The sequence below is a fragment of the Panthera uncia genome, chromosome B4 (assembly GCF_023721935.1).
Source record: "Panthera uncia isolate 11264 chromosome B4, Puncia_PCG_1.0, whole genome shotgun sequence".
Classification (NCBI taxonomy): domain Eukaryota; kingdom Metazoa; phylum Chordata; class Mammalia; order Carnivora; family Felidae; genus Panthera; species Panthera uncia.
Genome location: NC_064809.1, coordinates 24,053,596 through 24,079,338, shown reverse-complemented (window position 1 = coordinate 24,079,338; position 25,743 = coordinate 24,053,596). Strand labels below are relative to the sequence as shown.

General features: G+C 39.6%; 2 protein-coding genes and 1 pseudogene across 12 annotated transcripts in view; 1 reads left to right on the top strand and 2 right to left on the bottom strand.

The window, feature by feature from the left end:
• The window catches only part of PDSS1 (decaprenyl diphosphate synthase subunit 1), a 44,464-nt gene extending 40,216 nt beyond the window's left edge, over window positions 1-4,248 (bottom strand). For all 9 annotated transcript variants that reach the window (XR_007456532.1, XR_007456533.1, XR_007456534.1 and 6 more), the window contains exon 1: window positions 4,106-4,248. Coding sequence is in view for 3 of the 9 variants with exons in the window: in XM_049624741.1 (XP_049480698.1) it covers window positions 4,106-4,234 (129 nt within the window). In the remaining 6 variants the exon portion in view is untranslated. The remainder of the gene's footprint in view (window positions 1-4,105) is intronic.
• LOC125920484 (uncharacterized) lies at window positions 300-412 on the bottom strand (annotated as a pseudogene).
• A 283-nt stretch (window positions 4,249-4,531) lies between the features above and the next one.
• LOC125918654 (protein adenylyltransferase SelO-like) overlaps window positions 4,532-25,743 on the top strand; it is a 36,188-nt gene continuing 14,976 nt past the window's right edge. For 2 of the 3 annotated variants that reach the window (XM_049624726.1, XM_049624725.1), the window contains exons 1-15: window positions 4,532-4,910; window positions 8,301-8,419; window positions 9,055-9,183; window positions 12,542-12,606; window positions 12,691-12,747; window positions 12,840-12,938; window positions 13,128-13,195; window positions 14,979-15,066; window positions 16,615-16,684; window positions 18,001-18,073; window positions 19,699-19,782; window positions 20,481-20,610; window positions 25,039-25,083; window positions 25,180-25,261; window positions 25,352-25,444. In XM_049624726.1, coding sequence (XP_049480683.1) covers window positions 4,664-4,910; window positions 8,301-8,419; window positions 9,055-9,183; window positions 12,542-12,606; window positions 12,691-12,747; window positions 12,840-12,938; window positions 13,128-13,195; window positions 14,979-15,066; window positions 16,615-16,684; window positions 18,001-18,073; window positions 19,699-19,782; window positions 20,481-20,610; window positions 25,039-25,083; window positions 25,180-25,261; window positions 25,352-25,444 — 1,449 coding nt within the window. In that variant the 5' untranslated portion in view covers window positions 4,532-4,663. The remainder of the gene's footprint in view (window positions 4,911-8,300; window positions 8,420-9,054; window positions 9,184-12,541; window positions 12,607-12,690; window positions 12,748-12,839; window positions 12,939-13,127; window positions 13,196-14,978; window positions 15,067-16,614; window positions 16,685-18,000; window positions 18,074-19,698; window positions 19,783-20,480; window positions 20,611-25,038; window positions 25,084-25,179; window positions 25,262-25,351; window positions 25,445-25,743) is intronic. The other variant, XM_049624727.1, reaches the window with a different exon arrangement.

Below are 25,743 nucleotides of genomic sequence, written 5' to 3'. Positions count from 1 at the left end.
GAATATATAAGAAAAGAACACATCTATAATCTATCCCTTTCTCCAAAGAAAGCTAGTTTCTATATTCCTATCTATCCTTTCAGATTTGAAAAGTAGTTTTAAAACAATTTCCTTCCATTTAACTAAGATTGGTCAGAGAATAGTAAAGATTTATATTGTTCAACCAGTTTAAAACAAAGAATAATCAAGCTCCCCCAAGCATCAGCCTGGATGGTGAAAGGGAAAAAGATTTCAATGTTGAGGAAGGAAATTTCCATTGCTAAACGAACACTGCCTATTTTATTTTATTATTATTTTTTAAAAATATGAAACGCTTCACGAATTTGCGTGTCACCCTTGTGCAGGGGCCGTGCTAGTGGTAATCTTCTCTGCATCCTTCCAATTTTAGTGTATGTGCTGCCGAAGTGAGCACGAACACTGGGAAACATGCTGGGAAATAGTACTGCCTGATCAGTAATGTTAAAAAACGAGTTCAGTGGCACATTTTGAAAATATTAACTTAGAGATCAAGAACAGAAGACTACAAAGAGATTTAGGGGTGGTGACAACAAATGTTAGTTCCAATGATTACTGAGCACTATTATGGGCCAGGAAATATGACAGGCATGGGGGACCCAAAGATACAAACTGACGATCTTAAAGAATTCAGGGACACGGTCATTTCAAAAATTACTAATATACTGGGGTACATGGCTGGCTCAGCCAATAGACCATGTGACTCTTGATCTCAGGATCCTGAGATCAAGAGTCCTGAGAGTGAGTTGGAGCCACACCTTGGGTGCGGAGTTTATTTAAAAAAAAAAAAAAAAAAAAAATTACTGATTTACCGATTTAATGTGGTAAGGGGCTCTGTATTTAAAGTACCTATTTTGACAAAAAGGACAAATTTAGCGCAAAAAAAATAAAACTAATCCACTCTACTTGCAATAAAGTCTTACAAAGTGCTTTTACACTATGACCCTCATAAGTACTTGCTTTTATAGAGCTGGGGAACTTGAAGTTCAGAAAAGTCAAGCCTGAAAAACTGATATACAGATATGTTAACAATATATCAAAAGGAAAAAGCATCTACAAAACCGTATGTATTATGTGATCGCAACAAAAATTTTTACATACGTGCATGCACAAATAAGATACACAATGGGGTTTAAAAGTGTATAAACCAGGGTATTAAACATAGTAATTTCTGAATAAATAGGATTGTGGGAGTTTTTTGTTTTATTCCTTTTTTGCTTTTATATTTTCTGACTTTTTCCTAGTGAACACATATTGCTTTACACATATTAAAATGACAATAAAGGTTGACTTTGCCAGGCAGGCAGTCGCCAAGGAAGACTGGCTGAGTTCTAGTCATTCACAATAACATTATACATTCATTAGACCAATAAGAACATTTATGATGTCCCAAGAAAGCGAGGTGATCTTTTGATTTTACCATTATATGACATTTAACCTACTTGTTTCAGCCTTTGTAATTAATTCATACAAATTCAGTATTTCATTATAATACTCAGTTTGAGACCTAATCTAACCTGGGGCGAAGAGTTAAAATTACACAGCTAATATGGAGTGCTCTGAACCACTAGGCAGCCTAATAGTTATTAAAACCATGGTCTTTGGAAGATGGATCTTGGTTCAAATCCCAACATTGCCTGGCCATGTTACCTTGTGACATCTTTCTGCTAATACCTACTCACGGAGAGATGCTGCAATTAATTCGGAGAAGTTGTGTAAAGGTCTTAGCTCAGAGCCTAACACACTGTACACATTTAATACAGTCTTTGCATATCTATAGTATCTGCAGTATTTAATGTCTACTCAGTCAAGGTATCTTCTGCTTTAAGATGGAGCCATGTTTTCCAAAGGAAAGCTTGTGCACTGTTGGTGGGAATTCAAACTGGTGCAGCCACCATGGAAGACAGCACAGAGGTCCCCCTAAAAATTACACAGAATTCCCATATGATCCAGTAATTCCATCACTGGGTATTTACCCAAAAAATATGAAAATAAATGCTAATTCGAAATGGTATATGCACCCCGGTGTTTATTGCAGTATTATTCACAATAGCCAAAATATGGAAGGACCTCAAGTGTTCATTGATGGATGAATGGATAAAAATGGTGTGGTACATATACAACGGAATATTATCCATTAAAAAGAATGAAATCTTGCCGTTTATAACAACATGGATGGAGCTAGAGAGGGTAATGCTGACTTTCTAACCAAAACAAGTCAGTCAAAGACAAATAGCAAAGGATTGCACGTGGAATTTAAGAAACAAAACAAATGAGGGGCGCCTGGGTGGCACAGTCGGTTAAGCGTCCGACTTCAGCCAGGTCACGATCTTGCGGTCCGTTGAGTTCGAGCCCCGTGTCAGGCTCTGGGCTGATGGCTTGGAGCCTGGAGCCTGTTTCCGATTCTGTGTCTCCCTCTCCTCTGCCCCTCCCCCGTTCATGCTCTGTCTCTCTCTGTCCCAAAAATAAATAAAAAACGTTGAAAAAAAAATTAAAAAAATAAATAAATAAATAAAAAGAAACAAAACAAATGAACAAAGAAAAAAAAGAGACAAACCAAAAAACAGGCTCTTAACTACAGAGAACAAACTGCTGGTTACCAGAAGGCAGGCGGGTGGGGGGATGGGTGAGATAGGTGAAGGGTGATGATCAACAGTAACATTTCTCTTGATGAGCACTGAGTAATGTATAGAACAGTCAAATCACTACATTGCACATCTGAAACCAATATAACACTGTTAATTATACTAGAGTGTAAATAAATCAATAAAAAGGAGTGTCCAAGAAAACAAGTATCCAGTGCCATCAGATGGTGGGTGCCAACATCTCTCCCAATAATGCCTTCCTCTGTGACACTGTAAGTATTTGAAGTCTGGCTAGGACTGTACTGAAATGGGTCCCAGCAAAGCCGAGAGACTTCCATTTCCCATATTCTCTTTTTACTGTCGGTCTGCGGGCCCAGTTGCTATTCTGTCCCCAAATGTCCATTCTGGATAAGTTGTGACATGTATCCACCTTGTTACAAAGCAGACATTTATAAATGCTACATATTTCATACAGGTACATGGTGTCTGAAGGGTACATGGGAATATGAAGTGTCCCAAAGCCAACCAAAACAGAAAAGTCCTAAATTCAATAAACTTTTTAAAAACGAGCCTTGTGGATGAAAGGAAAACATAATAATTACTGTGTGACTGGAGAAGTCTCTAAAAAGGACAGTGAGTAGATAGATTTTGCTCAGTTTCTCTAAACAATATGGGCCTACCCATGGCACGTGGAGAGTCAATCAGTGCAGGAAAGACTCATGAAGCCACAGAACATGTCAATTTACAGCGGCTAAACTGGCGGGAAAGGGAGAAAACTGACTGGGCCCAAGGGCTGCAGGGCAGACAGTCAAGCAGTCATGGTTAGTGCTGAGATTCTTACTCTACTTCAAGAGGTCACATGAAATCAAAGTTCAACGTTTCTCTACTTGTGACATCCTCAGGCCTCTTCTCCTTGCTGTGACCTTCTACCCCGTCCAGGTAGGCTCTCCCGGGCCGGGAAGCAACTACCGTAGGACTGAAATCCGGTCCACTCTGAGCATCAGCCCTACACGAAGCCTCTTCCGCCTATTCCGAGCCCACCTGGATCCGCTGGATCCCAGAGCGCTCAGAGCACCTTTTGCTCTTAAGTCCTAATTAACAGCGCTCCTCCAGAAGCCCTGGGTGTAAATCGAAAGGAAACAGCTGCATTCGGTCTCCAGGCTGCACTAGGTCCACAGGCCAGGAGACAACCTGGCTGCCCTCCCTCCACTTTCCCTGAGACCCGGCTCCTCATCCACCGCTATTTCCCCAAACCCCAAAGCGCCTGGGTCTCCAGGACCGCGCTTTGCAGACTCGCGCAGGGCGCCCCAACATCAGGCATACGCCCGGCGGGGCTCGGGCCCATCCCGGGGCCCATCCAGCCCCGGGTCCCATTGCAGCGCAGCCTCGCGGCCCCCTGCCCCGGCGCACTTGCCGCGCGTTCCCATTCATATTCATCCGTGCCGCTGTCACTGGCGCGGTGACCTCTGCGCCCCGCCGCCGCGCCCGCCTCAGGGCCTCCTCACCTGCACGCCGCCGTCGGCAGCGGCGGGCGGCCCGGGGGGCCCCGTGCGGCCCGGGGAGCCGGGCCCGGGGCTCCGGGCAGCCGGCCTCCAGGAGTAGCAGCGCCGCCAGGGCCACCGGCACGAAGCCATAGGGTCCGAGTCTGAAAGCCGCGGCGGAGCGCTGGCTCCGCCTGTGGCCGGGCGGTCTTCCCCCCGGGACCCGGAGCCGGAAACTTGGCACAGGAAGTGCTTCGACCTCGCCCCGGGCTGCGGTACCTCGTTCCAGAGCGGGGTTAGCGCCACCGGCGCTTCCCCGGAAGGGTCACGCGGAACCTGAGGCGACACCGCTGCCCTAAACTTGCGGGGGTGGCCCCTTGCCGGTCCCCGTAACTAAGCGGGACATTTCACTTGGACGAGCAGTTTCTCCCGAACTCCTGCCCACCCTCCGGGAAGCTAGGAGCTCCCATCAGACATAGCCAAAAAAAAAAAAAAAAAAAAAAAAAAAGGATCTTCGGGGAACCGGCTGTTAACAATTGCCACCGTGCGCCAGACTCTTGTTCCGCGTATTTAGACAGAGCTATGACTCAAAGAATCAGATTCCCGTTTTGCTGTCTGATCCGGGGTCTCGCGTTTCCACGGCTGCTTCTCTTTGGCGTGACCTGCCCCAGCGTTGTCTGCTGCCTATTGCTACCTGACCTCGAGGGAAGTGCCCACCTCTTGCTTCTTTCCAGAAACAAGTCGAAACACGAGCTGGGCTATTGTGAGGCAGAAGCTAAGTTAGCCTTGTCTCTCGACTTTTGGACTCTGTCCTCTGAGAACCTTTTAGGTATATGGTGGCATAGTTTGGCGGTGTTGCTCATAACTGGGTAGGAGTCCCACCCGTGGGTGTACTGAGCTGTGTGAAATTGCTTAGTATTTGGTAATGCTGGATGTAACTTGCCAGTGTGGGAGATACCGGAGAATGTACAGGATTAGTACCTGATGTGAGTTAGAAAGACCTTTCCTTAATTCTATAGCCAGATCTACTTCTCTCATGATAATGAGAGAGCGCACTTACATCAAATCCGTGCTGCAGTCATTCAACATGACACAAATAGGGCCAATGAGAGAAAGTGTAGGCATTTTGGATACAGAATGAAAGAAACATCTGTCTTCAAAAAGTCACCGTTATGGGGAAACAGACCAGCAAAATAGGCAACTGCAATTCTCTGATTTTTTTTTCCTGTTCTTTTGAACCATGCGTTTTGCATTTAAAAAGTGAAAGTGCCCGTGGTATAGCTGAGCACATTATTTTTATATTTATATTCAAAGTGTTATTTTTTACTGAATAAAAGCATAAAATAAGGCTTATTTAAATAAGCCAATTTTATGATTTTTCCACCAATCTTAAAAGTAGTATGTAAAAAATAATGTGAGGTGCTTTACAAATAAAGGTTGTTTATACACATCTATGGCTTATCTTGATATAGGTCTGTATATTAAATATTCAACAGGTACAATTTGCGATGGTAAAGTGTAGCAATAAATTATTTACAACAATGCTACTACTTAGATACTATCATTTGCCCTTTTTCACACACAGGGAAACATGGCAGAGTTACATGTCTTGCCAAGCTCCCAGATACAGCACTACACCATTCTGTCCGGCCATTTTCATTTGGAGATTGTTTTCCAGGTTAAAACAAAACATCTGGCTCTTTAAAAAAGATATTTTATGGCTAAGTATATAGCCTTATGCAAGGCTAAGTTGGGGAAGCAGATGAAATTTGTGAAGGTTTCCAACATTATAGATAGCTAAACTTTTGATGAAGAATAACCCATCAATAGGACATGCAGAATACAAGTAGTTCTTTTGACCCAACTAGGCTAAACATGTGTATACGAAGTTAAAACCACCGAGCTGTGTAAGGAACTGCCAAAGAGCCGACTCTTGTGCACAGGCTAGGAACAACTTGGGTTGTTTTGACTGCACTTCTAGGAATGAAATAACCAGTACTGACTGATATAAATGGAGCAAGTATGTAATTGAAAGCATTTTTGAAGTTATTTTTTCAATGTTGGAAAGTTGACTATACTTTAAGACATTTTCTTTCCACAATGATGATACTGTTCAAAACATTATCTATGGTAGGACCAGGTGTTATACAGCCAAGGAGAGACTGTATACATAATACTATGTACATCCTAACTGTGTCTTGATTCATAATACTGCATGAAAACATCTCATCTTGATGTTATTAGATAAATGATCAATTATCAAGGTGACTGTGGTAAGAACATTTACTGAGAGAAGAGGTTCAAACATAGTTGCGCTGAAAGATTAGCAGTTTTTGTGGATTTCATATTCTTAGCTAAACTGAATTCTAAAGAATTTAATTTTGGAATTATTGAAATCTCTGAGATCTTTAGAGACTTAATATACATTTGGAATTTTCTCTTGGGTTTGTAGTGTATGACTGATTATTTGGGTAAAGTGGAGCAAAGGTAAGGAAGGGTTGGGTGCCTCTGAAGCAGCTGGCCTCTTTTTTTCCCTGACCAATGATCACATATGACTGACTAATCAAAATCATGAGTATTAATGAACAGTATATATAGCCTGTGCTCTATTAAAATGTTAGGGCATCATAACAAATGCATAAATTATAATTTAGTCTATTTCCACACAGTGGATCTCTTAAAAGAGACTCAAATACATTGTTGGATCTTCTACTTTTAATCATATTGTCAGGTTTTCTGTGGCAATGCTAAAATCATTTGTTTTTTGGTTGGCTACCCATTTGTTCCCCATGATGTGCCTTCTTTACCATGTATTTAGGGGAAAGTGTAAAGGTTAAATCTGGTCCACATTTGCCTCTTTTTATACTCCTATGGGAAAGATAGATAATCACTCTTATTTCTGTTACAACTTGCCATTTGGTTCACCTAGGCTTGAGTGGGACAAATAAAAGTTATGCCAAACAGTTGAACTGATTGTCCCAATGCCACCTTTCTCTACTGATTACAAATATCATTTTAATTATATAGAGCATTCTTAACATTACTTTGGACTGTTTCTGTGCTTTTCACTGAGTCCCTTTGGTCTTTGCATCTATCTTAACCTTTTAGTTATCATATTCTTTTTTTTTCCTATTTATTTATTTATTTATTTATTTATTTAGAGCAAGTGGGGGACAGGAGCAAAGGCAATCTTAAGCAGGTTCCACACTTAGAGCAGAGCTCGACCTGGGTCAATCCCCACGACCCTGGGATCATGACCTGAGCCAAAATCAAGAGTCGGATGCTTAACTGACTGAGCCACCCAGGTGCCCCAGCTAATTGTGTTCTTATAATTTATAATATGATAGGAAAACTCCCATTTCGCTCTAAAAAAATAATTTTTATTTTTCAAGATTTACACTTTAAGATGATCTGTTTCTTCGGAAAAACTCTACTGGGATTTTGGCTGGATATCCATATGTTTATTAAATAATTTGACTACACTGACATCTTGATAATATCTCTATCCAGAAACAAAATTTTGTGTCCCCTTGTTTTGTAATTTTAGTAGTACACCTACCGTCTTCTGTTTTTTTGTTTTAACTGGTTGGTTTTAGGAAAACATTAAGATTTTAAAAATTGAATGTAAAATAAAATATGTTGAGTATCTAAAGCATGTTCAAAGCTCTCTTTTTTTGTACAGCTTTTAAAATAAGGTAGATGTGCTTTACTACGTGTTTTATACATTTAGTAAAACATCTGTTGCCTGGTATTAGAATTTATGTGCATATCTGTTCCCTTCAGTAATTACGATTTTCTGAAGGACAGAAAGAATGTGATTAACTGCCTAATATTTTTTGGTTGGATTCCATTGAATTGGCTGGTACTATAATTGTAAAATTGTAATGCAGCTCACCTCCGCTTTATTTATACATTCTTATTTATAAATATGTTGTGCATCCTGTTGTTCTCCTATAAATGAAAATCCTTGAAGACAGGGTATGTGTCTTGGTTTAAACTTTTTCCATCTCCCATCTTCTTGGGTGGTTCCATCTACTGTATTAGATGAATATTGGATAGCTATGGTTGAAAATGATAGAATAGGCTTTAACCCAAGTGGGAAGAAAATAGCGGTATAAATTAATTTTCCTGAAGAACCGTAGCCCTTCTAAGGAATATTAATGCTATGTTTGCAATAAATGAGAACACTGAGTTTTTTTGTGTTTTTTTTTTTAATCAGCTGTGTTGCCAGTTGATCCTGTTAAAGAAAATTATGTTCGTAAAGTGAAAAACTGTATTTTTTCAATTGCCGTCCCTACTCCTTTGAAATCAAGAGTACGTCTTGTAGCAGTTTCAAAGGTTAGGCTTGATTTTTTTTCACAACACAGATACTTAATTCACTGTAAATTTTGTCTAAAAAGATGTTCATACTTTTTAGAGTTGAATTGTTAATCAGGTGATAAATGCCTATCTTTGTGTTTAAAATTCACACACACTTGGAGTATGTCATTCTTAGAAATCACTTTTTGCTATTGATTCCTGGAGCTAGTACTCCATTTCATCTTAAAGTTATCTTACAGGAAAATACACTTTTTGGAAGAAGGGGGGTAAGTAAGTTAAATTCTTAAAAATGGGCTCTAATAATAGATTCTAAATTGTTCTCTCATGATACAATTGAATTGGGGAATAGAAATAAGACATTTTCTTTTTTTCTAGTTCCTTTAAAGAATATGAACTAGGAAAAATATTGTTTTACCATGCATCACAAGAAATACATAAAAAATTTTAAACTAAGAACTAATTTTCCTAAATAGCGTAAATAATCATATAAAGTACGATACATCTCTCATGAAAAAATATTAATGTACTTTTGGAAGAGCTTCTTTTAATTTTCTTTCTTCCATCAAGTCTCCTTTGTTAAAAGTTCTTAAAGGATTACTTAGGTTTGTAAGGCTTTTTTTGTTTGTTTGTTTTCTTGTTTTTTCCTGCCTCAGGAAGTTCTAGAAGATATTTTGGACCTTGATTTATCTGTCTCAGAAACAGATGATTTTATCCAGCTTGTGAGTGGTGAAAAGATAGTATCTGGATCCATTCCATTGGCTCACAGATATGGTGGCCACCAGGTAGGAGTAGCATCTGCATTACTTCCCTTATGTAAATACAAACAGTTGGTGGAAATGCTGTCCAGTTAATGAAGTTACTTTGCATTGATTCCTTTGTTAGTGTATTGAGATGTCAACAAGGTGTTTCTAGAAGAATGTGTCATCCTAAGATGCTCATAATTAGCTGATGTGATTTCTTGCCGTGTTAAAAATAAAACCCAAGTTTCTTTGATGGAATTGAGAAAACCGGGGCAGCACCAATATAAAATTTCTGTGAATTATCGCTAGGTAACTCATTTGGTGAAGTTTTGGCAAGAGATTTAGGTAAAGTAGCACAAAAAGTCAATATAAAATCTCAGAAGGATAAAGAGATTATAGTTTTGCCAGGACAGCTGTACAACAAAGTTTTAGAACTGCTAGAAGCTGCTAGAATTTAATTAGGACTAATTGTGGGTATTATGTATGTTGAAGCAATTAAGAATGTGCCTTCTAGAAATAAGATATTGAAGCAAGTTCAGGGTGTGGTGGTATCTGACTAATTAAAAAAAAAAAGAGAGAGAGAAGGAACACAGGACTAATTGTTGAACTTGCTGTGACTTTCCTGTGAACCAGATAAGATTAATTTAACACTCTTGGGGGGTGGGGGTGGGGGGGGGGGGGGGGGGCCTGGGTGGCTTAGCCGGTTAAGTGTCTGACTTCAGCTCAGGTCGTGATCATGGGTTTGAGCCCTGCCTCGGGCTCTGTGCTGACAGCTCAGAGCCTGGAGCCTGCTTTAGATTCTGTGTCTCCCTCTCTCTCTCTGTCCCTCCCCTGCTTGCACCGACTCCTCTCTCAAAAATAAATAAACGTTAAATTTTTTTAAATTTAACACTCTGATTGTCCCGAGGCTGGTTTACTCTGGAATAATTTTTAGGAACGGTAACAAAGTGTAATAGGGTGGGAGTAAGGATTAAGTTAGGAAACATGAAAAGTGCTTCCATGATACCTATTATAATAATGATAGTATCAGGCTCTGGTCTCTTGGGTGCAGGTAATTCCTTTCAGATTTTTGTTGCTTTCATTCCTCAGTGTCATAAGAAGCAAAAGCATCATAGAAGCTAAGCTAACACAAGCTTGAGAAGCAAAGTGACATAGACCACTAATTAGAATTGAGAAAGACTTTCAGGGTCATCTGTGACAAACTTGAACCTCAGTGTGTTGATCTGTAATGTGCAAGGGTTGACCAATACCATTCCAGGAGTTGTGAGAAGTGCTGTGGCAAAGAAATCCACTTACTTTAACACTCCATTTTTCAAACATACTTGACTGCAGGGTTTTATTGTGTGCTGTTCTTAAGGAATAATTATTAACATTTTGCTCAACTATGTTTCTCAATTTAGAAACTTCTGGACTATATGATCCTTATGGTTTTGTGTTGTTTTGGTTTGGTTTGGTTTTTTTTAGCTCCCAAATATAGGGATCCCGTGGTTCAAAAAGTCATTCCCCATATAGGTTAAATTTATTAGCATTTTGTACCAGTACTCACGTGTACTGTTAAAGTATGAATGCAAACCTTAAGCCCTGCAGAGTTTTGTTAAGCTGTATTTTTTTGTAGGTTTGCTTTGTAATATAGTAAGTTAGATGAATCTTTTATCAATTTCACATTTCATCTCTTCTCTCTTTATAATTTGAAATTACAAATATTTATAAGGACGGCTTTGTCCTTTTGAACAATAAATGGTTTCTCTTTTATTAACAGAGAATTACCTTCTTATTTCCCCTGACTTCACTCCTGGCTCTGGATTCACCATTCTTTCTACTTCTTTTTCATGGTGTGGCATATACCTAATGTATTGTCAATTTTAGAAATTGCCGAAGCACCTCTCAGATTTGTGCTCTTAGAGGTATTATGTAGCTGAAATTAATGGTGATCTGTTCCTGGTTAAGATGAAAAAATACCAGGTAGATTTTTCTCAATTTCATGTTTTTCTCTCAAAACTATAAACATAGTTTAAATATTTCACAGCTGTTTATAGAACTCTGTTTATGTGCCAGGAGCTATAATGGTGAATGAGACCTGTCCCCTTTGTTCAGATTGTTAATACTCTAGGGGAGGGGACAGATAAAGAAACAAATTCTATAACATCCAATTATAGAACATCAACAAAACATGAAAGGGGTAAGTATAGGAGTTATGGGAATTCACAGAACCACCTTCCTAGTCCCAGAAAGTCAGAGACCACTTTCTGGTGGAAGTGACATGCATGTAGAAAATGGAGTCCTGTCCAAGTTAGCAAATCACTGTTAGCAGTAAAAATAATTGCCAACTTAGGAGCACTTGCATATAGTACAAAGCATTTCTTAGCATTCATTCTTACACCTGGCAAGGGTTATCTCATTTTACAGAAATGAAAGGTCAGCCTCAGTGGGATTAAGTAACTCAAATTTCCATAGGTAGTAAGTGGCATAACTGGGAGTTGGGCAACTGCAAACAGAAAAATTTGGAAACAGTCAATCATGCAAGTTCAAAAGCAATTTTTTGAGTTACAAGTATGTTCCTGATTTCACACTGCATGCATATAATATTGGCAAACCTTCTATGAATAAATTGTTCCTAGTTCATATTCTGGAATTAAATAGATCAATAGATCAGTTCTAAGTATTCTACACCCAACAAGCTTGAGCTCAGCTGTAAGATGATGAAGTTAATTATGTCTTAAATTTATATTCTTAAAATAAATTTCACTTATGTTTTATTGATTGAATTTCATCTTCACCTTTATTCAAGTTGTTATTATAATCCTAAAAATGCCATTCTCAATTTAAAAAATTCTCAATTAAAAATGTACCTAAAGTACCTAAAACCATCAGAAACAATTAAAAAAATTTTAATGTTTATTTATTTTTGAGATAGAGCAAACAGGGGAGGGACAGAGAGAGAGGGAGACACAGAATCCAAAGCAGGCTCCAGTCTCTCAGCTGTCAGCACAGAGCCTGACACGGGGCTTGAACCCATGCACTGCAAGATCATGACCTGAGCCAAAGTTGGATGCTCAACCAACTGAGCCACTCAGACACCCCTCAATTTTTGTAATGTTTATGTTTGAGAGAGAGACAGAGACAGAGACAGAATGCAAGCGGTGGAGGGTCAAAGAGAGAGGGAAGATACAGAATCCGAAGCAGGCTCCAGTCTCTGAGCTGTCAGCACAGAGCCTGATGTGGGGCTCGAACTCATGAACCGCAAGATCATGACCTGAGCCAAAAGTCGGACACCTAAACGACTGAGCCACCCGGGCACCCCAACCCATTCTCAATTTTGACAAAAAAGCTTTGGCTGTAAAATTACTATGAAAGCTTTAAGGGCTAATAAGCATGAATAATTTCCCTTTTTCTCCTTTAGTTTGGGATCTGGGCAGGTCAGCTTGGGGATGGAAGAGCCCATCTTCTTGGAACTTACATGAACAGGTACCACATGATTTCTGGTGTAGTAGCTTTTCTGGTGAATATTAACATGAATCTTCTAATACTTAGATTTCTTTGTTGTTGAAGGCAGGGTGAAAAGTGGGAGCTCCAATTAAAAGGCTCAGGAAAGACCCCATATTCCCGGTACAGTTTGATATTTTTTTTAAGTCATCTAAATAAAAATTGGTCTTGTCTTAATTACAACTGAATATCTTTTTTGTCTTATTTTCCCTGAGAAATGGTGATGGCAGAGCTGTACTTCGTTCCTCAGTGAGAGAATTTTTATGCAGTGAGGCTATGCACTCTCTCAGAATTCCAACCAGCAGAGTTGCAAGGTAAATCCTTTTTCCTCAAAGCTAACTTTCAGGACTGCATCACGTTATCTCCCGACGTGTATCAGTAAAGTGAGCAGACAAATCTCTGGTAGCATGATTTCTCAGTGTTTCTGATGGTTTTAGGTACTTCTTGGTAGCTTGCCAGCAGCTAAGCGCTAACTTTAATTGTTGGATTCTCTTATGTTTCAGTCTGGTTGTAAGTGACGATGAAGTATGGAGAGATCAGTTCTACAACGGAAACATTGTGAAAGAACGAGGTAACAATGGTTTTTAGGATACTTACATACAATTAGCCTAAGTTCTTAAAGAGTAACCGATACTGGACAGCTCTGTGTCGCTCTGTGTCGGGTCTTCTTAAAAGATGGCCCGTGGTTCTTCAAGATGTAATTGCCGCTTTATGATGTTACCATAGAATATCCTTTCTCACATCCTTATGTGCGTAGCCCTTTGGTTTCAAAGAGCAAACATCTGGGAAGTGAACAAAAATGGTTATGGACAGCCAGCAAAGTGTTACAAAGCCGGGGCGCCAAAGTTCATACGCTCCCTTCTGAGGAGAGACCCTTAGACCTTTCCTCACAGCCTCATTGCTCCTACTTCATGCTCACTTCCAGTCGGTTCCACTAGCTTTTTCCTCAGCCTTTAGTAGGTCAGAAATAAAAAAAAAAATTAGGAAGAGGTGAGAAGTGTGGAAAGGGAAACAGTGAGAGAAACTTGACCCTGAATCTCTGGGCAGGGAGAATTGAAAATCAGTACGAAATACATTTTATTTCTTTGTTGTTTGCTTATTTTTTAAGTAAGCTCGATGCCCCACGTGGAGCTTGACCTCACTACCCTGAGGTCAAGAGTCACATGCTGTACTGACTAAACCAGCCAGGTGCCCTAATAATAAACTCATTTAACAACTTAAACAACAGAGTTATTGAGAGCTGCTGACAGCCCTATATGCTCTCTCGGGTCCTGTGGACGTGACCATATAACAGAGCAGGATTTTTACTGATGTTCTCAATGATTCACTAAGTGCACGTTATATTCTTTATATTTCATGCCTGATATGTTTTGACAAGATTTTCATAAAAAAACAATCCCCCTAAAGTCTTCATGCTTAAAGGAACAAAGGATTATTTATCTTTGAGATTAGGAAGGACTTTAGTAGGGGGAGAAGAGGAGGGGCCCATGGAGTAGGGAAAGAGGGAGCAGCAGGTGTGATATTGGATCCTGGCAGAGCAGGACGTTTAGTTGCCTGGGATAGACTTCATCTTGACATCTAAACACACATAAGTACAGCCTTCCTTGTGGGGAAAAAAAAAAAAAAACCCGCAAATTCTATTTACTAGTTGTTTTACTACTATAGTCAGGACAGAAGGCTGTGAACACTAACACAAAAATGCATAGACTCACTTTATTTCTTTAGTGTATGCATAAGTTAGAACATACACAAACATTTATTTATTGAAGTTAATTTTCAATTAGTTACACCAATAGAAGGCACTTGCAGGACTATGCCACGGAAAGCATTCACGGATTCCCTATTTCAGGATAAGCTACAGGGAAAAGGTCACAACAGAGGAGACTGGAGTCCCATGTTTGGAGCCTGACTGAGCAGCCTTCGGTGAGGTTGGAGCCTTGGTATTTCTGAAAGTGTTGTGGCTACTGACACTGATTCAAGGCTTAAAGAAATAGAGAAAAACCCTTGATCCTTTCTAGGGTATAAATTAGTTTTTTTCTGATAAATTCAGTTACTGTATTATTTTTTATTAAAATAATTTAAATTTGGAGGCACCTGGTTGGCTCAGTTGTTTGAATGTTTGACTCTTGATTTCAGCTCAGGTCATGATCCCAGGGTCGTGGGATTGAACCCCATGTCAGACTCCACACTGAGCGTGGAGTCTGCTTGAGTTTCTCTCCCTCTCCATCTTTTTCTCTCTCATTCAAAAAAATAAATAAATAAAAATAAAGTAAATAAAATAATTTAAATTTTAAGAAAACCATATTATGCTATATTTGCATAGTTTAACTTACGCTGAAATGTTTGTTTTTCAGGTGCTGTAGTGCTGCGTGTTGCAAAATCATGGTTTAGAATTGGATCATTAGAAATTTTGGCTCATTATGGTGAACTGGATTTACTAAGGTTAGAAAATGAGGTGTTTTTTTTTGTTAAATGACAGAAGACAATTAAAAAATGCTTATATACATGCTGTGAAGCTAAAATATCTTTGGTTTTCTTATAAGTAAAACCAAATATTTCAATAAATAATTATTTTTAACACTTGCTATGTGCCTAATATCACGTGGGTTTTCTAGGATGCTAAAAGAAGTGTGAGACACAGTAGACCCTTTCCCCAAGGAATTTTTAATCTCAAATGCAACTATCAACTGTGGGGGTCTGTGCCATTCAGAGACCTAGGTGGAAATGACTCAAACCCCCCACTTCTGCAGCCTGCAGAGCTCGAAAGATCTCCTTATAACTTCTGGGATTCCCACGGTTTTGGCATGTGTGAGATGCCTGTTTTGCTCTGGGTTGACCCAGACTTGAAACTTAGCCCCTTCAATAGGACAAAAACAGGGGCGCTTAGGTGGTTTAGTTGGTTAAGCGTCTGACTTCGGCTCAGGTCATGATCTCACAGTTCATGAGCTCAAGCCCTGCGTCAGGCTCTGTACTGACAGCTTGGGGCCTGGAGCCTGCCTCAGATTCTGTGTCTCCCTCTCTCTCTGCTCCTCTCCCACTTGCACTCTTTCTCTCTCAACAAATAAACATTAAAAAAAATAGGACAAAATGAACCAAACAGGAGAATTTACACAAAGCATTTAAGAACAGGTGCATCTTAGTGAAGATTTTTCTGCAGGGGAGACAGAGGATTGCTTCAAAAGAGCAAAAGCAATTCTTCCCCTTGTATCATGCAGTACAGCTTCCAGCATTTTCTGATGTCTTGGTGCCTGTGATACCTGTGCTTACAAAATTTCATCTTCCTTCAGCAGACTTAGCAAGATGCGTTTTCAGAAAAAAATTTCTTCCTTTAAGAGGAATTCTGTTTCCTTTTGTTAAGATAACACAGTTTTAAAAACTCATAAAAATTCTCATAGGCAAACTAGAATCATTAGGAATGCGGGTCCTATATTGTAGTTATGAGCTTAATAAATCCAGATTCCGCCTGGTCCACCAAGAATATGGAGAGAAAAGACATTGAGGGAAATGAATAAGCAAAGCAGAGAAGTCATCACATTGGTCACGAGGGGTCTCTGTGTCTCTTACGTTAGCAAATGTTCACTGAGCTCGTGGTCATCCCTGCTTGTTGAGAGAGTTGTCTATACTCGCTGGGCATTATTTCTAACTTCCCATTTGTTTTTTCGTTCACTTCTGCTTGGATTCTGGGTCTGGGTCTTGTCAGGATTTGCATAGGGTGCAGCATACAGCAGGTGCAGGACATGTGCACTGGGTATGTACTGAACTAAGCTGACTCTGCAACACAATCAGATGGAATCTAATCCTATCTTAGAAACACATTTCCAGTTTTGACTGGTGTTGAGGAAAGATTTCTCTATGGCTGTTTTGGGAGTAAAATCTTATTTCAGTTTTTAAAAATTTAAGCTTGAATCTAATGGCTTCCTGAATGTCAAGGGTGGATTTAGATGGTTTGATAACGGAGGCATGCCGATACTCTCCCCTTCTTCTCTCCAGGACATTATTAGACTTCATCATACGGGAGCATTTCCCCTCAGTAGAGGTCGCAGAACCTAACAGATACGTGGTAAGTTTTTAAAGACAAAGGGTGGTATTCGGTCTTCTCTCATTGCTTGTCAACGTCAATGGTTACAACTTATAACTTAAAGAACTAAAGGTAGGAAAGGAAAAAGAGCACTCTGAACATTTTGTTAGAGGAAGAGAAGGTTAACCACTTCAGAAACAAGACACAGATAAGAAAGTGGTTTTGTGGGACACCTGGGTGGCTCAGTCGGTTGAGTATCCAACTTTGGCTCAGGTCATGATCTCATGGTTCTTGGGTTTGGCCCCGTGTTGGGCTCTGTGCTGAAAGCTCAGAGCCTGGAGCCTTCTTCGGGTTCTGTGTCTCCCTCTCTCTCTGCTCCTCCCCCGCTTGCACTCTGTCTCTTTCTCTCAAAAATAAATAAACATTTAAAAAAAAAGCGGATTTGTTTGAAAGGATCTAAAGAACAGATACTACTGCATCCTGACTCTAAACATTATTTTTTGTGCAGCATTTGTAACTTGGTCCTATGTGTTCTTTTCTCACATGTGAGATATATGGATATTTCTATATTAGTCATTCTAAAATACACATAATCCATAACAAGAAAACATGTGATTTTCTTTTTCTTTCTTTCTTTCTTTCTTTCTTTCTTTCTCTCTCTCTCTCTCTCTCTCTCTTTCTTTCTTTCTCTCTCTCTCTCTCTTTCTCTTTCTTTCTTTCTTTCTTTCTTTCTTTCTTTCTTTCTTTCTCTCTCTTTCTTTCCAGGTTTATTTATTTATTTTGAGAGACAACGTGAGCAGGGGAGAGCAGAGAGAAAGGGAGACACAGAATCCCAAGCGGGCTCCAGGCTCTGAGCTGTTAGTACGGAACATGACGTGGGGCTCAAACTCACGAACCATGAGACCATGACTTGAGCCTCAACCGAGAGTCAGATGCTTAACCGACCGAGCCACCCAGGCACCCCTAATTTTCTGTTCTTGTGGAAATGTTTTGATCATTGTACCCTCTTTTACCCTCTTAGCAGTCACAGAGAATGGAATGGCATTATTTTTGTTGGCCATTCATTTCAAAGTTTAAGAACTCACTTTACTTTTAACTCCCTTGTGCTGAATTCTAATGCTTTCCCTGTTCTCACTGGACGTGGGGAAAGCCTGGCCATAATACTTTGAGCCATTAGAGATTATTTCTTGCTAATTCCCTACATTCTTCCATGTTTTTCTTACACCTACTAATTTCCATTTCTTTAGTTAGGTTTTGGCTCTCTGAATGTTTTCCATGTTCTCCTTGTGACTTACCAGGAGATCCTAAAAGAGTATGCATTCCTGAAAAATCTGACAAATTTCTGAATTTTATTTTAGGATTTCTTCTCTGTTGTGGTATCAGAGACAGCACAACTCATTGCCTTGTGGATGTCTGTTGGTTTTGCTCATGGTAAGTTATCTACTGATGTGTCATTTTTCTGTTGGGGAAGGAGAGTTAATTTGTTGAAGCAGAAGACTTCTTTTTTGTGTGCCTCAAAATATTCCTGCTGATGAGCTTCTTAACATTTATAGCCTATGATTTTTTTTTCAGCAACAGAGAAACAATTTTCTCATGTTTGAAATGGTTTTGAGGGGAACAGTATACACAAAATAGAATAGGCATCCTCAATTTGATGAGGATGTTATTACTTGTAAAGCTTTTTAACCTCGTGGCTACATGTATTATATTTAGATCTCTTTAAAGCTGTTTTAAAAATCTTAAGTATAAAAGCACTACATGCTTAAGGTAAAGAATTTAAAATATACAGAAGTGAGGGGTGCCTGGATGGCTCAGTCAGTTAAGTGGCTGGCTTTGGCTCAGGTCATGATCTCGTGGTTCGTGGGTTCAAGCCCCATGTCAGGCTCTGTGTTGGCAGCCTGGAGCCTGGAGCCTGCTTCAGATTCTGTGTCTCCCTTTCTCTTGGCCTCTTTCCCATTCATGCTCTGTCTCTCAAAAATGAATAAACATTAAAAAAAATGCTTTAAAATATACAGAAGTGAGTGTGAATTCCATTTTCGAGGGCAATCATTGTTAACCATTTCCTATCAATTCTTTTGGACTGTTTTGGAGGATATTCATAATCTTTGAAAAAAGCAGGCCTGGCTTGTATGTATGAAGCCATCTTGTGTGTGAAATTGCATAGGGAGGGATATGTGCCTGAACTAAGAATAACTGAAAAACAAATCGTACACTTACTAATGTGTCTAGATAAATACCAAACGGAATTCCCACACTGCAAAACTTCTTGAAATCTGCTTAGCTTATCACAAACATACTCTGTGTATCTCTCTTGGGGTGGTTGGGGTAGGGAGAGTGGGCTCAGCATTTCAGAGTTTTTGCTATTATGAACTCTGCTGCAGTGACTACCATGCAACTGTATCTTTGTATTCTTGAAGGTGACTTTTTGAGGATAGACCCCTAAAGTGGAATGGCTGGGTTAGAGAGTCTGTATAGTTCACGTTTTGTAAACAGAGAAAGGCTGAAACTCTACATTGGACACCGTTGCCAAATATCCTGTATGTAACAGGCTGGTGTATTTATTCCCCGGCTTCTTCCTACCCCAGCCATAGCCTCCCCGGCCTGCGAGGCATACTCTCTCCCCACAGCTGGTGACTGTTACTGGAATGCATAGCCATGTTTTTCCCTTTTCCCATCCTTTGAATATGAATTAATCTTATTCCTTTATTAGCCTCAATTCCATTCCAAGCAACATATATTGTTTTAACAAATGCTAGAAATTGAGGATAAGTAAGAAGAATTTTTATTTCTTGGGGCTTTTGTTCCTGCAGTGTTTGAAATCTTTGCACGGGGTAGGGTATAAAACAAAAGGGTAAATTTAATTTAAAAATATAGTTTTAATATATATTAAGCTATTTGGTATCACCAGTTAAACTTTCAATTGATAATCTAATTTTGCCGCATTTCCAAAACAAATGCATTTCCATTACCTTTCCTATTCTGGATAATTTTATGCATTTAAAAATGCTTTATTGTTTTATTACCGTGTTTTCAGAAACTTTTTGTTGTGGTTTCAGGTGTTTGTAATACTGATAACTTCAGTTTGTTATCCATTACAATTGACTATGGTCCATTTGGTTTTATGGAAGCCTATAATCCAGGTAAGAGTGATTTATATGTAAACATGTAAGATGTTTACACACATATATCTTATTTCACTAAAAAATTATCACAGGTTTATTTTAGATAAACTGTTATAGCTAATACAGTGGTGGGGTAGTAGAGAGAATTGGGTTCACTCATAAAACGTGGTACTTAATCTTCTGGGGCTATAAGGATTCAAAAATGAGTCCTTTGTGGTCTCTGCCCTTAAAGAATGACATATTAGAGAAGATGCCAGGGAGGGGAGTGGGGAACATGTGTGAGACCAATGCGGGTGTGACTTCGGGCATCTGACCCTTAGTGGCTCTGTGCCCTTGGACAAGTCACTTAACTTGGCACTTTACCAACCTATAGAATGGAGGTAACAGTAACACAATACTTACAAGGAGGGATCCAGGCGGGCTTCGTGGAGGGTGGAGGACATGACTTGAGGTAGAGTTTGAAGTATATGTGTGATCCCCTGATAATTCTTGCAGGTTAGAACTTGCCTCTTTTAGGCAAATATTCATATTCATATTTAAAAAGAATTTCATGTGTATGGGTAGTAACTGTTTATGTTACGTTTGAATTAAATGTTTATAGACAAAGATTTAATAAATATAAATACATCTAATAAATATAAATTTATTAAGTGTAAATATAAACTTAGAGACAATTATCCCCACTACAAAATGCTAGTGTTTTTTGTTTTCAACAGATTTTGTCCCAAACACATCTGATGATGAAGGAAGATATAAAATAGGAAATCAGGCCAATATTGGGATATTTAATTTAAACAAGTTGTTGCAAGCTTTAAACCCAATACTGGATCCTAGGCAAAGGCAGCTGTGAGTAAATCCTAAATCCACTAATTAAATCTGTAAAAATATATTTGTATAATGATTTTTTAAAATTTGTTTTTAATGTTTATTTACTTTTGAGAGCGAGAGAGAGAGAGAGCATGAGCAGGGGAGGGGCAGAGAGAGAGAAAGACACAGACTCGGAAGCAGGCTCCAGGCTCTGAGCTGTCAGCATAGAGCCTGACACGGGCCTTGAACTCACGAACTGTGAGATCATGACCTGAGCCAAAGTCAGAGGCTTAACTGATTGAGCCACCCAGGCACCCCAAATGATCATTTTTTTTGAAAAATAAGAAACATTAAAAGCTTTTTAATGTTTATTAAAAAATTATTTTAATTATTTTAAAATTTATTTACTCATTTCGAGAGTGACAGAACAAGCAGGGAGGGGCAGAGAGAGAGGGAAAGACAGAATCCCAAGCAGGCTCTGCACTGTCAGCATGGAGCCTGATGCGGGGCTCAAACCCATAAAACGCGGTATCATGACCTGAGCCAAAACCAAGAGTCAGACACTCAACAGACTGAGCCACCCAGGCATCCCTAATGTTTATTTTTGAGATAGAGAGACAGAGAGAGAGTGTGTGTGCGCATGAGCAGGGGAGGGGCAGAGAGAGAGGGACAGAGGATCCAAAGCAGGCTCTGCACTGTCAGCACAGAGCCCAATGCAGGGCTCGGGCTCACAAACTGAGATCATGATCTGAGCCAAAGTTGGATGCTTAACTGACCGGGCCTTCCAGGTGCCCCTCACATCCAATTTTCTGTCCTGTCTTCACTGCTGGCTTTTAGCCCCAAAACCAGACACAGAAGCAACAGTGTTATATATAATTCCTCACCAGCTCCCACAGTCATAGGTCAAATTCCAAAAATAAATCCCTTGTTCTATAGCACCAATAAGGGTTCTGCTTCTCCGGCTGTAACTATATACCCAGTGAGAGAAATCTCTGCTATTGTTTATGTATTGACTTTCTTCCATCCATTTCTTTTTTTGCTTCTGGCACTCCATTATTTGTATGAATCCTCCATATATTCCCAATTCTTTTATTATTATTATTATTATTATTATTATTTTTACTTATGCTTTCCATTTCTTTGTATTTTTGTATAGTGTTTTGTGGTTATTTCTTCTAGTTGATTTTCTAGGCCACAAAATCGAGTCTCAGGAGTATCTGTCTTCTCTCTCAATTCATCTACTGAATTTTGTAGTCTGAAACAATATTTTATAGTTCTAGAATGCCTACTGAGGTATAGTTTGTTCTTAAGTATCTTATTATTATTATTATTATTATTTTCATATTGTTATCTGTCTCCAAGAGCAGTTCCATTTTACTAAGGGCCAACTGTTCTGTTGTTCCTTCGTTTTTCTTCTCTGCGGGTACGAGCCCACTTTGGTACTGTGTTACTTCCCTTTGCCTCTCTGTTGGGGTTCAGCTCCAGTTATGTGGTGATACACCCTTCATGTGCCAGCAGAGTACGCACAGGCAAGTTTTCAGCTTTCCACTGGGCCTCTGGTAGGCTGCCTCTCTGCTCCCAGCTCTCCTCAGCGCCAAGCTAGCATTCTCCCACCTTCTGGGGTAGACAGGTTTTAGCAGGTTTCCTGTAGGCTTGAAGAAGCCAGGGAGCCCACGAACTCTTTCCAGTAGCATATATACAGGTAGGACCTGCTCTGCTCAGCCATGCTGTACCTCACGAGTGAGGGCCTGCAGTCCTGCCCAGACACTCCAGGCCCCAAGACTCTGTAGCCAGGGGAGAGAGGCTGAATTAGAGCAGGGAGGGGCAGGCACCAAAAATTCATTTGAACTGCCATCTTCCTTTGACATCTATCTCTGGTTTAGTCTTTGGGCTTGAATACTCTTAAAAGTGGTTCATTGTGGTTGGGGGGGGGTCTTCATTAGAGTACACAGTCCTTCTCTTTGTCCACTTACTCCTATTTGGGGAAGGAAGGGTTAATGATCCGTTTGATGAATATGGGAGAAGAAACTAAACTTGTGAGGCTCCTCCTATTAATACCTCTCTTTTTGGAAAGCTGTCAGTCCAGGGAAAGAGTACATTTTCTGCTTTTTTATATGAAAATTTTATAGGGGTGTGCCCAAGTGGGGGGGAGGTCCATCGTTGTGACTGCTGTTTTAGTAACTGAGTGAGTAAAACTTTCTAATTTAGGCACAATTTGTTAACATGCCTATTTATCCACAGACTTAAGCCATATTCTCCAGACTAGCTTTTGTCAGTGATAAAGCTGAACTTTTAATCACAATCTGACCATTGTGTGATCTCTCATTCTGAATTTAGGCTGAAGAAAAAGTGGTACATGGTTGCCTTTTTAAACAACAGAGTAAATAATAAATAGGTAACTTATTATAAATAAGTAATATTTATACTTAGTTACTCGAAATATCTCCTGTATGTATATCAATAAGCCTGAATAATAATCTAAGTATGTTAATAATTACATAGACTGTTAAAACATTTCTTGATATAACCAGTGGACATTCAACTCCTTGAGGGCAGGATCACATTTTAATCATTTGTGTGTCTTTAATGTATTTGCTAGGAGATAGAGTATATTTACCTTCTCTCTCTCCCCCGAACTCCCCTAAGTCTAAAACTTACCATTTCCAGTACAACAAGATCACAAATGGATGGCAAACCATATAGTGATTTCATTAATCCTGGGTTGCAAAAAAATTGCTACAATAGAAGTTTTATACGCCATCTTTGGTTTCCTTAATTAATATATTTTAAAAATGTATTGGTAATACATCACATAGTTCAAAATCAAAGCAATATAAGATGTTATTCATTGAACAGTCACTTTTGTCTCCATTAATTTTATATCCCCTTTGCCCTGCAGAGTCCATTTATTCATGAGACAAATACTTATTGAGGTGCCCGTCACCGTTCCAAGTGCTGGGGGGATAGCAGTAAATAAAACAGCACAATAATTGTGTCCTTGTGGTACTTCCTTCTGGTGGGAGAGACAGTCAAACAGAATAAATAGTTACATAGCCAATTAGAAAGGAGGTAAATACTATGGAGAAAAATAAAGCAGGGGATAGGGAAGGGTTTGCAGTTTTAAAAGGATAATCAGCATCTCATTGAGCAAAGGCTTGAAGGAGTCACAGGAGCAAGCCACACAGATGCTTGGGGAAGGGTGCTCTGGACAAGGGACTAGCCTGTGCAGAGGCCATTAGTGGGTACGTGGGGTGTTTAAGGAACAACAAGAAGGCCTCTATGGCTGCTTCAGAATGAGCAAGGGGAAGACTTGTATGGGGTGAGGTCAGTAAGGTAAAGAGAGTGGAGCTGCAGGAAGAGTTGAGCTTTTGTATAATTTAAAATACATTTAAGAATATTAAGAAATAGAGGCACCTGGGTGGCTCAGTTGGTTAAGCGACTGACTTGGTTTCAGCCCGGGTCATGATCTCATGATTTATGAGTTCAGGCCCTATGTCCAGCTCCGCAGTGTGACAGTATGGAGTCTGCTTGGGATTCTCTCTTTCACTCTCTCTGCCGCCACCCCCCCCCCCCCTTGCCCACCCCCCCCCTCCCTTTCATTCCAAATAAATAAACAATAAAAAAAAAAAAAAGATAAGCCCCTCTTTGTGCTCTGCACTGACAGCACAGAGTCTGCTTGGGATTCTCTCTCTCTCCCTTTCTCTCTCTCTCTCTCTCTCTCTCTCTCTGCCCCTCCTCCCCTGGTTCATGCACATGCACTCTCTTTCATTGAAATAAATAAACATTAAAAAAAAAAATAGAAACTAGGGGCACCTGGGTGGCTTAGTTAGTTTCGTGTCTGACTTCGGCTCAGGACATGATCTAGCAATTTGCAAGTTCGAGCCCCATATTGGGCTCTCCACTGTCAGTGCAGAGTCTGCTTTGGATCCTCTGTCCCCCATTCTCTCTGCCCCTGCCCTGCTTGCCTACTCTCTCTCTCAAAAATAAACAAACATTAAAAAAGTTAAAAAAAAAAAAGTAGAAACTTAATTTTTTTAAAGATTGAGTTTAAGGTGGGGGGATGCACCTGGGTGGCTCAGTCAGTTAAATGTCTGACTTGGGCTCAGGTCATGATTTCACAGTTTGTGAGTTTCAGCCCCACATTGGGCTCTGTGCTGACGGCTCAGAGCCTGGAGCCTGCTTTGGATTTGGATTCTGTGTCTCCCCTCCTCATCTGTCTCTCTGCCCCTCCCCCACTTGTGCATGCTCCCTCTTTCTCTCTCTCTCAAAAATAAACTAACATAAAAAAAAAAGATGAGTTTAAGGTTAAGAATGCTTTAATCTTTATATTTTTATGAAATATGGGAATTGAGATTGGTAAATACAATAATTATATTTAATATATGAAAAGGTTCACTTTGTTCTGATAACTTAAGAATGTTAATTTTAAATAAAGATTTCATTGTCCTTTCTTTTTTCTTCCTGTAGAGCTGCTCAGATTCTTGAGGGGTATCCAGTTCTTTATTATACAAGGTTTGTCCTTTTGAATACAGATATTAAAGCCTCCTGGTTGGTTTGGGGACAATTCTTGAAATAGTGAGTTGAATTGAAATAACATTTCTCTTTCAGATTTAGAGAATTGTTCAAAGCCAAATTGGGATTACTTGGGGAAACAAAGGGTGATGATGATTTAATTGCATTTCTCTTACATGTGAGTTTGTCATTTTATATCTTTTTTTCCTTGTATTTGAATTACTATTCTTGAAGAATTGAGATTGATAAATATAATCATTTTCATTAGCTCATGGAAAAGACAGCAGCTGATTTTACCATGACATTTCGGCAGCTTAGCGAGATAACTCAAAGCCAGTTACAGGAGCTCAACATTCCCCAGGTAGTAATTTGCAACATTTGTTTTTCTCTTAATTCAGTATTCTTTTTTTTTTTTTTTTTTGATTTTTTTTAACGTTTATTTATTTTTGAGACAGAGAGAGACAGAGCATGAACGGGGGAGGGTCAGAGAGAGGGAGACACAGAATCTGAAATAGGCTCCAGGCTCTGAGCTGTCAGCACAGAGCCCGACGCGGGGCTCGGACTCACGGACCGCAAGATCATGACCTGAGCCGAAGTCAGCCGCTCAACCGACTGAGCCACCCAGGTGCCCCTCTTAATTCAGTATTCTTTAACAGACTT